At 43.4% G+C, this 16,127-nt stretch overlaps 1 protein-coding gene across 1 annotated transcript in view; it reads right to left on the reverse strand.

The window, feature by feature from the left end:
- Positions 1 to 509: 509 nt before the first annotated feature.
- The window catches only part of LOC128736437 (uncharacterized), a 113,402-nt gene continuing 97,784 nt past the window's right edge, over positions 510 to 16,127 (reverse strand). Inside the window, exons 7-9 of the mRNA XM_053830920.1 lie at positions 4,738 to 5,258; positions 4,375 to 4,677; positions 510 to 4,307 (exon numbers count right to left, since the gene is read on the reverse strand). Of these exons, the coding sequence (XP_053686895.1) occupies positions 510 to 4,307; positions 4,375 to 4,677; positions 4,738 to 5,258 (4,622 nt within the window). The remainder of the gene's footprint in view (positions 4,308 to 4,374; positions 4,678 to 4,737; positions 5,259 to 16,127) is intronic.

The raw sequence follows: 16,127 nt of genomic DNA on the forward strand, positions 1-16,127 counted from the left end.
CATAAAATGATCTATTCTGTTCACGAAAATGTATTCATTGGAAAGAAGTATTCAGTGAATACATTTACATGAACAGATTTGTATATAAATTGAGCAAAATCCCTATTTTTAAACTTGGAAACTAGAGATAAGCAAACTAACACCACCTAGTATTTGTTTTTCATCGATTCGAACACGGAATTTTGTTCTTTTTCTTATGTCGCAACTTTAGTTACGTACGCTAAAAATAAATTGCACAACAGTTGTGAGTGTTAATAAAATTGCACACAATATTGAACAGTCTCAAACTAGACAACTATCTAAATCTTAATGCTCTTATGTAATTAAACTAATCTCTCGCAGCTTTAAAGTATTCCGAGGTACTATAACTCAATATGTCATGTTCGAATGTACAATCCTTAACGAATCTAAGTAGCCTTAAGCTTCTACACATACCGTTGTTATTGCACAACTTTTCATTTAAATTACCCATTAAATTGCACAAAAAATAAATCTTTTTTCTACATACTTCAGTGAGCCATCGCTACCGCACCTCCGCGACCTTCCCGGGGCGGCCGTGCTGCCCGGATATTCTTGAAGAACACCGAGTGCGTTTCGACGCTCTCGGCTCCCGATTCGCAGATGTCATCGGTGGCGCAGCTCGTACCGTCGTCGTCGTCTTCGTTGTTGTCCGAAATGCAGGACGCCTGATCGCTGCTGGCCAGATTCTCGTCGTCCGACGAGTACACCCGAACGCTGATCGCATCGGCCGTGTTGAATAGGCAGTTCTCTCCGGGGCGGGGAATTTTCGGTGCCGGATTGGTCGGTGGAGGAGGAGGTTTGGTTTGGGGTTTTTCGATTACACGTGAAGGTGAAGGTGGCTTTTTGGTTGGGATCGTTGCGGTAGGTGGAGGAGGTGGGGGGTTCGGTGGAGGCAATGGTGGGGGAGGACCACGCGGTCGAGTCAGTTGCTTGTCGGAACGGCTACTGCTGCCGGAGGAAGAGGACGTACTGCTTTTGATTGTGCTTACCGAGTTCTCCGGGATTGCGCAAATTTCGTACTTGTTTTCCTCTTGGATCGAGTTTCTCGATTCGGTCGGTTTGGTCGTGAAGTTGAAGCGTTCGTAGAGTTTCTTGTTATTCAACCGTGACTCACCGGAATCGGCACTAATGTATCCACTGTCGTCCTTTCCACTGGACCGTGAATCCCGACGGACGATCACCATTTGACGACCGTTCGATTGTGGTCCGTTGAAACCAGCTGATTTGTGATGATGATGATGCCGATGATGATGGTGATGAGTACTCTCGTAAGCTCCGCTGTTGTCATCAATCAGGGAAGATATTCCCTCATCCTTGTCCAAGATATCTGACGAATCGGAGTTCTTCTCCGCATCGGAATCACTCTTACCATCGAATGTTTTTCCGTTGAACTTAGACGCAGCGATCCCGATGAACTTCTTCCAAGCATTCTTGATATCCTTCGTTTTCTTAACTCGATCACGAAGGCCCATGGCAATCTGCATGCCATTGGATGTCGGATTGATTTCCACCCGGTAGATCTTCGTGGTTGTAATCGGACTCACATCATAGAGCGCTTTAGTGTCCTCTTGTTCATTCGATTTCAAGCTCGAGCTGGTTTTCCTTATCGGATAATCATAGTTCGACAACGTCTTAGTCGACAAAACCTCAATCTTATCGATATCCTCGATAAACTTCGTCCGATTAACATCCTTTGAATTTTCCTTGAGATCATAAATTTTGCTATCGACTTGATCGAGAAAATTTTTCTCGTTAATCTCGCCTAAGCTCATAAAATTCTTCAAAATGTTCGACCCATCTTGACCGCTATCATTCAACCGGAAACCTTCCTTCTCAAGCGATGCCGAACGTTCGATTCGATTTGCTTTGCTCACCTGGCTGTAGTTGACAACCTTCTTCGGCTTGCGGGGAGAATTGTGCCCATTATCGGAAACACCGGTAAACTGCGTGGAATCACTGTCTGCGGTCATACTATTGGTGGACTCGTAACTTTCCATACTGTTCAGCACCGGCTTCGGTGCCGGACCGTTCGGTTGTTTCAAGAACTTGTCGTTATTCCAGCAGGCCAGATTCTTCGGTGAAATGCCGTAGTCTTCGACCTTCTTCAGCTGCTGGCGCGGAAGATCGTAGTGATTTCGGGTTATCGGAATATCCGGTGGTATCAAATCTGGCGGCATCAGCTTCGGAGCGATGGCCGTGTTGTCGTTTGATCGCTGTCTTTTGGAGTGTCGCACCTCCAAGGTGAGCAGCTTTCCCGTCTGTACGTCGAATTCTTCCAAGCTGTGCATCTGGCTGTGGTTAGCGTTTTTTAAGTTTTTTGACTCGTAGATTTCTCGCAGACTACCGAAGGAGGTTTCCTTGAAGGATTGGGAGTTTTTTAGAACGAAGTGGTTGTTCAGATCGGCCGGTAGAGAGGTTAGATTGGATTCTTTGACGGACGGTCGATGATCCTGTGTCCAAACGTTGCTCTTATGTCGACCGACGATGTTGCTGTGCTTCTTCGGTTTACGGTCGAGCGTGTCCGGTTCGAATTGATCACTGTCGGTTGAGAGATCACAGTCGTCCGGACTGTGTTCCACCTCAATGGTGATGCTACCCTGAAATGGAGTGTCGCACTTGATTTTAGGTCCTTTCTTGGTCGGCACCTGGATTACGGTTTCCGCCAGTGAATTCATCGGTACGTCCTCGTAGTCATCGTCGATCGGGTGCGATTCGCGTTCCTTTTTTATGGTGTCCGTATCTTTTCTAAACCCCTCCACGCGATCGTAGATGGCGTTGCGAATTTCGACCTCTTCCTCCAGGGGTAGAGCCGTACTGTGCGACGGGGATGGCTGCGAGCTGAGATCACTGCTGGTGGTTGTGGAAGTGTTGAAGCTTACTTGCGTTCTGGAGGTTACCCTTTCGAGGCTATCGGTCTCGTAGTCTACGATTAGGTAGTGCGGAGATTTACGCGAGTAGATGGGAGAGTCCGGTTGGTACTTGTTGAAGGAGTTTTTACCCGATCGGTTTCCCAGTGTGTTGCTATCGTCTGAGTTTATGAAGTCATGAAAGAACTTTTCATTCCGGTATCGGTCCGTTCGATCCATACTGCTGAACCGACTCTCGCAGGTTTCGTGTAGGTATTCGTTAATGGGAATTGGAGTGCCGTGGCTTCTCCAGGATTTTTTCCGCTGATCCATGGCGAGGGCTTCGTAGACCATATCCGGCATGTGGTTGAGACTTCTCAGTTTCGGGGAAGTTGCGCTAGCAAACTGGTCCAGCACTTCCATGTGCCTTTTGCTGGAAGGCCCCGGTCGGCTGTGAGAATTGGAGCGTTTTCTGCTTTGCTGGTTCTGGTGGTGACGGTGGTTGATGTTCAGCGTACGGTGCTGCATGTGTGGCGATGACTCGAACTGAGGATTGTTGAAAAGCTCGCTCCCGGTGATGCTGTACAAAACACGCTTGTCGTAGTTTTTGTTGGATTCCAAGTTGATCAGCGAATTGTTAATGTTTCTTATATAGATATCCTCGCCTCGACCCCGGTTATCATGCGGATCATAAACGAAACTGTTGTTCTTCAGTAACGAACCGTCTTCGGAGGCGTACTTGTTTGTTTTCATTACGTCCGATTTCAGGCTATGGGACACAATCTTCGGGGCTGTCGAGCTGGCATCCGAACGAACCGATTTCGTACGAGACGGAGCACGCGTTATTGACGATCGTTCCTTGACGCTGTTGGCGATGATCGTTTCATTATCAGACGCTGATGAACTGTCACTTTGCATGCCGCCATGACGGGATCGCATGGACTTGGGCACCTTCTTAATTTCCGGATTTATCGGCAGCGATTCACAAGTGGAACGATCGTCAACAGATTTCAGTGAATCCATGTTTTCCGACGTGTTATTAATCTTACCTCCATCGAACACATCGGCATCGTTGACCGTCTCCCCATGATTCGAGGACACGTCCTCCAGCCATTTCCGAATACTGTTTTGCTTGTCACCACAGTTCTTGCAATTGCTTGACGGAACTACAACGTCGGAGTTGCCTTTCTTCTCGCAACCTGGACAGCCCGAGCAAATGCTCTTCTTGGAGCTGTCTCGACGAGAACTAATCAAACTGCTCCGTCGACTAGGCGGTGCTGTGTGAGCAGCTGCGTACGTCTCCGAACCTTGCGCGTGCTGTAACTCCTCCGGGATGATGTTCAGGGAAGGTTGAAAGCGTTTGGCGGACATTTTATACTTGGCGATTGTGATAACCTCACGGATTTTGTTCAAAAACTCAACCGCCGCCGGCGGAGGAGACTAGAAAAAAAATTAGAAGCAAGCGATTAGTTTTAAACTAGACTAATAGGTTGTAAAAAAGTCTTACCACCAGAAGGTGCGGCTCAAAATAGGCCGGATTGAAGTATAGCTTTCGGCGCATAGTTCCGTTGACGATAGACTTCATACTTTCCAGCTTTTCGTCGTTGCTGATGTCTTCGACAATGGACACATTTTCCTCGGGCAAACACTCGGTATCGGGACCATTCGAGTTGTTCATCCCATCCGTACTCTGCAGGGACTGGTGTTGCTGGTGACTGTGAAGTTGTTGCTGCGGATGGTGAAGTCCTCCATCCATGTCGGTATGCCCTAAGTAGTTTTTTGGCTGGTGAATGTTGGCGGTGGTTTGCATCTGCAGAAGAAATTATCCAGATTAACACCCTTCCCAAAGTAACAACTTTCAACAACTTACCCTCTTCTCGGCATCAATCATGCGCTCATCTTCAAACTCCGACACCGAGTTGGAGTTATCACTAATAAACCCGGAGTTATCACTCAAATTAGGGAAGTGCTTCAAAAGGGGATTGTTTTTCACGATTCCCATCTCTTCGGTATGCAGCCCAACGTTCATCGGCGTCGAGATTCCGCGATGGCCTACCGGGCCGGGTTGCCGTTGACTTCCGTTCCTTCCCGCAAAGTTTTGCCGCTGCTGTTGGCTTCCATGGAAAGGATTGACCTGTGAACCCAGTCCGACACCGAACGTTACCTGATCGTTCTGCTGGTAGGACGAGTAATCATTTTTGATTGTATTGGCGTCCTCGTCGTCCCCCGTTCCTCGTTTTCGTTTCTTCATATGGATGTACAGGAATACCGACGCTATATAGATCAATCCCAAACAGAGGCTGCATATTGCGATCACGATGTACTCCTTGGTAGTTAGTCCCGACTCTTGGTCGAGGTGGGTCTCCGACGAGAAGCTGACCTCAGTGACGTCTGTTGCGGATAGAATGAGAGAATCGAAAACTTATCAGTTTCCTCACTGAATTCCATAATTGAATTATTTCTATTTGGAACTTGAAATCAATAAGGTTGTACAATTACGGATTACTCAACCGCAGCTTGGACCACTTTCACCACAATTAATTGGCATTACGAAATCGCCAACAGCAAGAGAGGTCAACCAGCATTGATATACAAGGTGGAACAATTAGTAACAATGACTCAATAGGGGGGTTCGCAAGTATAAACCATCTTGGTTACACCAGCAGACAACACCGGAGAAGCTCTGCCACTTAAACGAAGGTGAAAGTGTGCTTCCTCAACCGTTGGCCGCCGGTGCCCCCTCCCCAAGCTGGTCAACATTAAGTAACATCACTGGCCAACCATTACCACAGTACAGTGTGATAATAAATTACCAAGAAAAATGCATGAAAAATTATCACTGAATTACGGCAACCGGTGGGAACAATTAGACAGCGACTATTCACTCTCCGTCCGGAATTAATTCCTCCGGAGTCCGGAGGTGCCGCGCGTGCATTACGTGGTGGCGCCCCAAAACGCCACGCCAGGTGGGAGTTTGAATAGAAGGCAGAAAAGACTCCGATAATAACAAACCTTTAATTCGGAGGAACAAGGTTAATAGCATACGGTGGTGATGACAGCAGTCGGTAAAAACAACACCATCGGGCTCGGGTTGGGTTGGGTTCAGAAGATAGTAAAAGTCGTTTCAAGAATGAAATATCGTGGGAAAAACTCGAACAGTGCCACAGTGAGGTACGTCGCGTTCCGTTCGTTTTGTCTTTTCGTTCGGCTTTCTTTACCATCGGTCCGCCCGGTTCGCTGCTGGCTGGGGGGTCTCGGGCAATTAGCATAATCATAATTCAAATGAAGCTTCACGAAAAGTGGTCTGTCGTGGCGGGGCACCTGCTCCGCTGGGATCGATCCGCCGGGTTCGACCCGACAAGAGGCGCTGCTGGCTGGCGACAGTGCGTCTAGCGCGCCATATCCCGGCCAGAGCCCTCTACCGGCCCCGAGTTGGATAATTTACATGGAAGACGTGTTCGAGCGGAAGACTGGATGATTGCCTTGCCAGTACCTATGCGACGATGAAGAACCGTGCGAAGGTGTTGGCGACGACGGATAGGAATCTATCATGGCAATCGTTGTGCTGGCTGTTGTGAGCGACAGAAGAATCCAACGAATGAAAGGGAAACTGCTGCCGTGAGGTCTGTATTATTAATTGTCGGTATTGCATAACATTAGGTGTGAAAGTTTTTGTGAAAGGTTCTTCTAACTACTTACTTACTGTTATTACTGGGAAAAGATCGAGATATATGACGACACGAGAATATATAAATCATGATGATTTTTGGAAAAACTTGCAACTTAAAGTATAATCTGAATTTGAATATAAAGTAAAGCAATATTATATTGTTTTTGAGCTTCCGTTCACAATTGCAAAGATTTTCGACTAACACAACTGTGGCCGATTCCAGGCCCTGAACAAGTTTCTTCTAAATCCGTACCGTGGTTTGATCAAAAAAGGAACGTGTCCGGAACCTGGAACCAGCCATATGGGCTCTGAGACACGTGAGATGATAGCCAATCGGTATTTTGTCGAGTGCAGATGGTTTTTGATATGCGACATGACATATAGCAAGTTACTTTGCTGCTTTGATATGACCACAGTCGATGATTTTTTTTTTAAATTTTACAAAGTTTTCTGAAAACGTCATGCCTTGGTCCTCCATGGAACACCGGAACAATTCCGGAACCAAGTGACATATGGCCACGAGCTGTAGGAATTATGAAAATAGAAACTGCAGAATCCGGCGGGCCAATCACGTGCACTGTAGCTCTGGTCAGATATTGTTGAAACTGCGTTGCCTCGTTGTGGACGACGAAACCTACGTGAAAGCAAAATTCCGGCAGATTCCGAGATTCCAGTTCTTCATTAATTCGACGTCCCTGAGGACGTTAGAAAGCAGGTGATGTCAAAGTTTGTTAAAAATTACGTGATTTGGCTAGCAATTTACTCACAAGAAAAATACCTTTGACTACAGGCTAACCTCGAAGCGAGGATCTACTTGTCAAAGACGGTCTCCGTCAACAAGTAAGAGATAACCGAGTAGTTAGACTGAAAGTGGCTAAACAGTATAATCAATATATATAGAATACCAGTGTCGCTGGTGTTTCATGGATATTTTGGTGGCAAACATATTGCTGGTTCGTGTCTTGGATACGGGAACTACATTGTCAAATTGCCCAATAGAAAATTTTCCTGCCGACGAAATACCTTAAAACGACCAAATCGGGTGATTTATCCTACGTGATTTACGAAAAAGCAGAAAGATTTTTTATTGGGTTGCCTTTTTAGTTTGACAATCAGATTCCCGTTTCGAATCGATCACTCACACATATGCGCATACAATGTAAATACATAATTTTCAAATGTGTGATGTTTACCACGAGCACTGCAGCGACACTGGCATTCTATATATATTGATTCTACTGGCTAAACCATCCTTTAATCAAAATACCTGTACGCAGAGCCGTAGCATGACATTGTGGCGCCCTTGGTGGAAGCCCAATTGGCGACTTCTCGTATCCTAAATCAGTGTTCTCATTTTGTCGTATTCGCCCCTCATCCAATACTTCGCTGCACTTATCGTATATACTGGAAAAATTGACTAATTTCGGATAGCGATGAAAAAAAAGTACCTGAAATCCAATGTTCATTAAGTCTTTTATAACACCGTTTCGACGCTCGGCCAAATGTCTTTACAACGGTTCACCGGAACCTTCGCTATGGCTGATTATTCAACTCTTTCGTGGCGTTGGCGATCAGCTTCTTCTCCATTTTGGCAACAAAATTATTCAAGTAAATGCTCCGTTTCAGCTTCACTCAAAAATTTTCTATTGCCTATCTTCAGCCGGTTCATCTCCTCCAGTAATCTCTTGAGATAATGGATTGAGGTCAGGTCTGGCCAAAAGACCACATCCTTTACGTGATACTTCATGATGAAGGCGGCAACTTCTGGTACTATATGTTCGTATTTTCTCGTTCGCTGTAAACCCCGAACGAAAGAATAGCGACTTGAACATTCTTTTTCCGCTCATCGCCAGCCACAGAAGGATTTTCTTCGAGAGGGAAGATATGCTTGACGTCATCATTTGCCTTCTTGCTGTGAGGATCGTTCATTATAGTAGCTTCGACTGACGCTTCCGCATAAAAATGTCCATTTTGGCGGATGCTCTGACCTCCCAGCCCAAGGCGCAGAACGATGAGACCACCTTGCTCTCGATCTTCATCTTTAACTTCTGCTGTGCTGCACGTTTCGATCGCGCAGCACTTCGGGCGACCGAAACTGGGCTAACATTCAACGCTTTCACCTTTCTCGCGGGAGAGGACGTTCTAAATTGCAGACTGACACTATTCAGCGGATACGAAGTGCTTTTCCATGTCTAACTTCATCGCTATGGAGTGGACCTGGCAGTACGAACAAAGCATCGAGCGTAGTTGTTTGACTGTTTTCGCCATGGTTGTTGCATACAAATCAACTGATAACGTCAGTTCAGTTTTTTCATACATATGTTATGCTAATGCTTTACTGAAGTGCTGGCACTTTTTAGCGGTCTCAGGAGCTAGCCCGCTTGGCGGGGACCAGTCTGGCTAACCGTCCGCTACTGCGCTGTCTGGAAACACTACATTGAATGATTGAGGCTCATTTTCCGAGATCTACTTCTGTCCTTTCAATTGCCAACTTAAGAAGATGTTAAAGATCTTAAAGAAACTTATTAGATACTGGAGAGTACAAAAGACGCAACCGAGTTTACTGAATCGATTTTGATTGTCAAAGAGCTGGATAATGCGTGAAATGCCAACCCTGCGTACCTGTAGACATAAAATAGACCACACATTGGTTCTCAGCCTGTTATCCAGCATCTTCTATCGCTGCCTTCTTGTGGTACAAGCCGGGATACGAGTAACCTAAGACCAGCCATGCCTTAGGACCAGAAGGAGCTTGGAACGGGCAAAGAATACCTCTGGGAGAGAGGCATGGGTTGTCCAAGGCTGCATTGCAACTTGCAATAATGCAAGGGAAATCTAACTGCTTTGAGGAACTTTGTCGAGACGCCGGTGCTAACCCCTGGGGTGACGCATATCGAGTTGCAATGGCAAAGATAAGAGGTCCGACGACGCCCACTGAAATGTGTCCAGAGAGGCTAAAGATCATCATTGGAGCGCTTTTCCCGGAGCACAATTCAACGATCTGGCCACCTTGTCCATACGGTGAAGTTGACGCCGATGAAAGAGGAGTCTCCAACGAGGAGCTCGTAGCTGCCGCGAAACGTATGATAGTTAAGAAAGCGCCTGGCCCAGATAGAATCTCCAATGTAGTGCTGAAAGCGGCACTGCAGGCATTTCCAGATATGTTTAGATCGGTTTAACAAAAATGTCTGGAGAAAGGCTACTTTCCGGGTCCATGGATTGAAATTAGTACTCCTACCAAAACCAGGAAAGTCCCCGTGAGATCCAGCAGCTTCAGACCCATCTATCTGCTGGACACACTCAGTAAACTCTTGGAGAGAAATATTCTCAACCGGTATACACGGAGATATACCAAGATACACGGAGAGTGAATACGGAGAGTGAACACGGACTGTCAGAGAGGCAATTCGGGCTTGGGAAAGGAAAATGTAGACGTCGTACGTATAGTGATCGAAAGAACTCAGAAGGCAACTAAGCAGAAGAGCAGAGGAAATCGGCGCTGCGCCGTAATCACGATTGACGTTAAGAACGCTTTCAATAACGCTAGTTAGCAAGCTATCGCTGCATTGCTGCACACAATAAGGATCCCTGCCTATCTGTGTAGGTTCCTCAATAGCTATTTGCAGAACCGCTTTCTGATTTATGAAACGAACATCGGCTAGAAGGCTCACTCCTCGGCCCATCGCTCTGGAATGCACAACGGTGAACTAACACTGAAACTGCCTAGAGTTGTGGAAATCGTCGGCTTTGCGGATGATATCGTAACGACGGTAATAGGCGACACATTGGAGATTAGGTAACCAACCCCTGTGGAAACCAAGGTCGTAAGTTGATAGGGAAGAAAGCAATCATGCGAGAGCGGATGGCATGAGTAATAGTCTTGCCAGCCTTGAGTGTCTGAGCCCATGTCATGGACGACTCTTGACGAGGATTCCAGCGCAAGGTGGAACAACGTCTCCTCATCCTAGTAAGCGCACTGTACCTTAGGTTAAGAACGGCTCACGACAGTGTCTGACTCGAAGCTCGCGACTAAGGAACGTTTTATCTCGGCTCTAAAGCCAACATGGCAATTCCATCAAGAGGCCTTGATAGAGCAACTAAACCAAAACTACTATCAACTTCAGAGCAAATACGGATTGAAATATTCGACCTAGGCGACGAAACAAGGACGACGAATGGAAACTTGGTACTATGGAACTGAAAATTACCAGGTACTGCGACTAGGTGCTGCTCGAACAGCTCTACAGGAAATCTGTAGCAAAGGAAAGAAGGTTTGGAAGCGGGGGCACTACTAACGAACTGTGAACTAGCTTTGGGCAGAGTGCAGCATCGCGTGATAGATTGGAAGGCGACCAACGAGAGGATATCTCTATTGAGGATAAAGGGTCGTTTCTTCAACTACAGCATCATCAACGTGTACTACGTGAACCAAAGGAGACCCGATGATGAGAAGGAAGCGATCTCTGCGCAGCTGGAGGCTGGACACAACGTACGGCAGCTGTTTGCCACGGGACATCAAGATCGGGACATCAACAGGGATATAAACGCCCATGTCGACAAGGAAGCGATATGTGTAGACCAGTTTTGGGCCCCCATAGTTTGCACACCGATACGAATAATGAGGATCAATAATGTTTAAATTTCGCAGCTTCCGAGACCTGGTGATCACAAGTACCTTGACCAACCATAAACCAGACTCGTCAAAGCCGTCCCCCTTGGCTGACATCAGACAGCTAGACAACCCGCATTCTTCTGAGTGCTACGTGCAAATATTGGATGAGGTACTGCATTCTTCCGAGGAATTAGATGCTTAATCCTCGAAGATGGTAGGGGCAGAATACACTCGCCCATCGGATAGGCTGCTACCTCCGAGTATACGAAATAGTTGGTTTGATTGGGAATGAACACGTCGCCGAAATAGCTCGAATGATTCAAGAGCGACTTGCGACTTCTAAGACACCGGAAAAATTCGGCGACGAGTGGCCCAAAATCGAGTCGATTGGAGACGACTGCATGATACAACACGAGCCACTTTTCTCTATGTTAACTACAACGACAATCTAAAGCCCTATATTATAAAATATGACCATTGACGTACTCAGATATGAACAGAAGTTAGGACGCCGACAATTTAAAAGCATGTTGTGGCCTGAAAACTATTAAGTAATCGTAAGATGAGAGACCTTTCTTATGCATTTAGTTTGCTTATTGCTAAAATACCGACTATTTAGGTTAAAAACTCCGTACTTCTGACTTCCGCTATCCAGCTTTTTACGAGCCATAATGGCGGACTGTATAATCCGTGTTCGTAATATTTGAACAGCATTTTTGACATTTTCTGTATACATCGCACGTTTTCTTTCCGCATTTTCGCAGTAATACTAATGCTCTGTTTACACGTAGAATAGTCCCTGCGTACGAATGAGTTTGTTTTGTATTTCCGTACACAAAAATTAAGCATTCGTGCGTGCCATTCTTCAATGTATTTCAACTCGCCACTCGCCATTCGGTACAGTTTGCCAGTGTAAGGAACGTGCGGAAAGAAAACGTGCGATGTATACAGGTAATGTTTAAAATGCTGTTCAAATATTAGGAACACGAATTTACCGTCTGCCATTACACCTCGTAAAAAGTTGCATAAATATTTTTTTACATTAAAATTCATCCAGCTTTTTACCAGCCATAACGGCGGACAGCATAATCCATGTTCGTAATATTTGAACAGCAGTTTTGACTGTTCTTAAATACATCGCACGTTTTCTCTCCGCACGTTCACGGTAAAACTAAAGGAACACGCGGAAAGAAAACGTGCGATGTATTTAGGAAATGTCAAAAATGCTGTCCAAATATTACGAACGCCGTCCGCCGTTATGGCTCATCTAAAGCTGGATACGAGCCATGATGGCGGACTGTATAATCCGTGTTCGTAATATTTGAACAGCATTTTTGACATTTTCTGTATACATCGCACGTTTTCTTTCCGCATTTTCGCAGTAATACTAATGCTCTGTTTACACGTAGAAAAGTTCCTGCGTACGAATGAGCTTGTTTTGGATCCGTACACAAAAATTAAGCATGTGTGCGTGCCATTCTTCAATGTGTTTCAACTCGCCACTCGCCATTCGGTACAGTTTGCCAGTGTAAGGAACGTGCGGAAAGAAAACGTGCGATGTATACAGATAATGTTAAAAATGCTGTTCAAATATTAGGAACACAAATTTTACCGTCTGCCATTACACCTCGTAAAAAGTTGCATAAATATTTTTATACATTAAAATTCATCCAGCTTTTTACCGGCCATAACGGCGGACATCATAATCCGTGTTCGTAATATTTGAACAGCATTTTTGACTGTTCTTAAATACATCGCACGTTTTCTTTCCGCACGTTCACGGTAAAACTAAAGGAACGTACGGAAAGAAAATGTGCGATGTAAACAGAAATGTCAAAAAAACCATTAAAATAATACGAACACGGATCATGCCTTCCGCCATTATGGCTCGTAAAAAGCTGGATAGATAAGGCGGAAAAAGGGCCTCGACCTGGTCCCACCGGTGGACTTCAAATTGAACTTGACATTTGGATTAGAATTTGGGCGTATTATTTAAAATTGTACTCAGAATTGGAGTGAAAATTGAACTTCGAACTGAACTTTTACAATAAAAATTGTACCATGAAATAGAAATTAAAATGTACATGAAATTACAGTCCTATTTCATGTGTATAACTAGAAATTAGACTTAAAATGAGACATAAAAATTTAATTTGAGATTCAACTTAATTTGGTCTTGAATTCATTGCTGAAAATGAAATTGAATTCAACTTGGCTTGAAATTGGACTTCATTTCGGACAAGAAATTGGACTTCAATTTGCTAAATTTTAAAATTCTACTCAAAGTTAAACATAAAATTGAACTTTGACGTGCTTTATGTTAGTTTGGAGATAAAATTGAAATTAACTTGAGTTTGTAATTGGGTTTGAAATCAGCCTTGAAATTGAATTTCAAATCGAAGTTGAAACTGGAATTAAATTAGATTTGAATTCGGTCTTACAGTGAGATACGAAATTGAACTTGAAATGGAACTCTTCACATCAGATTTAAAACAGGAATGGAGTTAGACTTGAATTTGTCCTCAAGGTGGGATACTGAATTGGAACTGGAAAGACAGCATTAAGACGACGAAAATACAATGAACAAATTACGAAAAGATGGCGGAAATACGACGGAAATAAAAGGTTGAGACACGCGACAAAAATATGACGGAAGTAACATGAACATACGACGAAAAAACACCAAACTTGCAAAAAACAAAACAAGGCTTAAAAGCAAAATTCGTTTTAAAACCGTTAAAAAGGTGAAAAACATGAAAAAATACTTCAAAAAGATTACGACTATACGGCAGAAAGACAACGAAAGTGCAGTAACAAATAACACGACGGAAAAATTGCAAAAAGGTGCCAAAAGACAACAAAAATGGCATAACAACCACTAAAGACGGTGAAAAGATCACAAAATATAAAGATAAGACGTAAAATGACGACGAAAAGACACCAAAACAGCAACAAAAAGGTAAAAACCTCACCGAAAGTGTAACAATAAATTACAAAAACAGTCATAAAAATTCGACGAACAGACGATGAAAATATTATATCGTAGACGGCAAATAGACCATGAAAAGATGACAAAAATACGACAGAAACATGACAAAATAAAAACGACATATATGAAGAACAGATATCAAAGGGATGAGAAAAGACGACAAAAGGATAATAATAAAATGACAAAAAAAAAACAACGAAAAGGCAGTAATTGGGCGATGGAAAGATAACGAAGAGACAGCGAATAACAGCCAAAAACGACGAAGAGATAACGAAAAAATGTTGACAAGTAGACGAAAAGACAAAAAAAGACAAACGTTGAAAAAACCCGAAAGAAGAAACTACAAAAAGTGTTCAAAATGACAAATTAAAACGATGGAAAATTATGAATATGCACATGCAGAAAAAGGCGATGAAGTGTCGATAAAAACACGGCAACACAGCGACAAGAAATATCAAGAAAGACTACAAAATGAGGACATGAAGACGCCATTAAGAGCAACCAAAAACGCCACACAACAAGATGTTACTAAAAGGAGACAAAAAGGCGATGTAAAGATGCCAGAAAGGCAGTTGTTAAATTATGAAAAGCGACTGACAGACGTTAAAAAGACAATAAAAAACCGGAAAGAAGATGACAGCACAGGGCGACAGAGTACAAAAAAGATGAAAAATCAAAAACAGCAGACATAAAAACTAAACAGCGAAAAATTGAAAGATGAAACACGAAAAAACGAAGACAAAAGGCGAACGATAAAAAATCAAGAACGAAAGTCGAGACTAAGCGTTCTCCAATAATATATGTCAACTCTCAAATGAATCATAAGCTAATTTGATTCAAAATAACATTAACTTTTCCAAGAACAATACCGATAAAACAAATGTGATACAGAATGATCACATGTTGACGTAGAATGAAGCGGGGTTCATCCGTGGAAAACATCGAAATTAATTTAAACTTTTTGGCAAAACTCACAGACACTTGATACTAACAAACCTTCAAATGAAGCCCAAACATCGGTTAAAATCTCATTTAAACTAAATTTTATGTGTAAAATTTGATCAAATTTTATTTCCTTCGTAATTTCCAAATGAAATTATAATCATTTCTTTGGTAATAAGATCACTGATTTCACCATGTAGGAATTTTTCTTTAGTAATGTCTGGCAAGGCTGGATGTTAGATATGAGAATTTTTATGCGTGCATAAATTGGTTTAGTTGGTATTGTTTATCTATTAAGATACTTTTTATGACTTTTTTCATATATTTATGAACTTTCAGTTGAAAAATTAATTTGCAGTGGTAATCAACAGTTTATTGCCTAATAAATAACAATAAACCTGTTGATAGTTCCATTATATTTTATTTGTTTTAATTATTGCCGTATCAATTCTGATAATTTTCATTATACAGGCATAGTGATTTTTATTGGAAGCTATAAAAATTCACTTCTATTCGCGGTGAAGCGTACATATATGTATAACAATTTGTATACTTTTCATTTGGTTACGCATAAAGTGGCTAGCAAAGGAACGCAATTAGCAATAAAGAAACAAAAAAAAGCACACATTGTGTACATGCTTGTCTAGTAAACACGGAAAAAGTATTCGATTGATCGGATGCTGCCGGAGGGTACCTGCCGAGTGTCTGCATATGCAAATGCGCTCTTTCTCGCTCAATTCCTCTCTGGGGTGATCCGCAACATTGATGATCAACCATGTATGCAACTGGTCTGTGTTCTCATTTCTTTCCGTTCGATTGAGCTCATTAGCCACTCTGATGCGCCGCTCATCTCACTACTGACTGGTTGGTAGGCTCTTGGTTGGCTGGCTGACTGACTGACTGACTGCGGGTTGCTATAAAAGTAAATACAGCAAGCACCACGAACCACGCCAGCAGGGAAATTTTTTCCCCTTTGCTGCAAGTACACGAACAGCGGGACTTCCAGCGTTAATGAGTGACCATAAAACTATGGTTTAAATAAGTTAC

This window comes from Sabethes cyaneus, chromosome 2 (genome assembly GCF_943734655.1).
Source record: "Sabethes cyaneus chromosome 2, idSabCyanKW18_F2, whole genome shotgun sequence".
Classification (NCBI taxonomy): Eukaryota; Metazoa; Arthropoda; class Insecta; order Diptera; family Culicidae; genus Sabethes; species Sabethes cyaneus.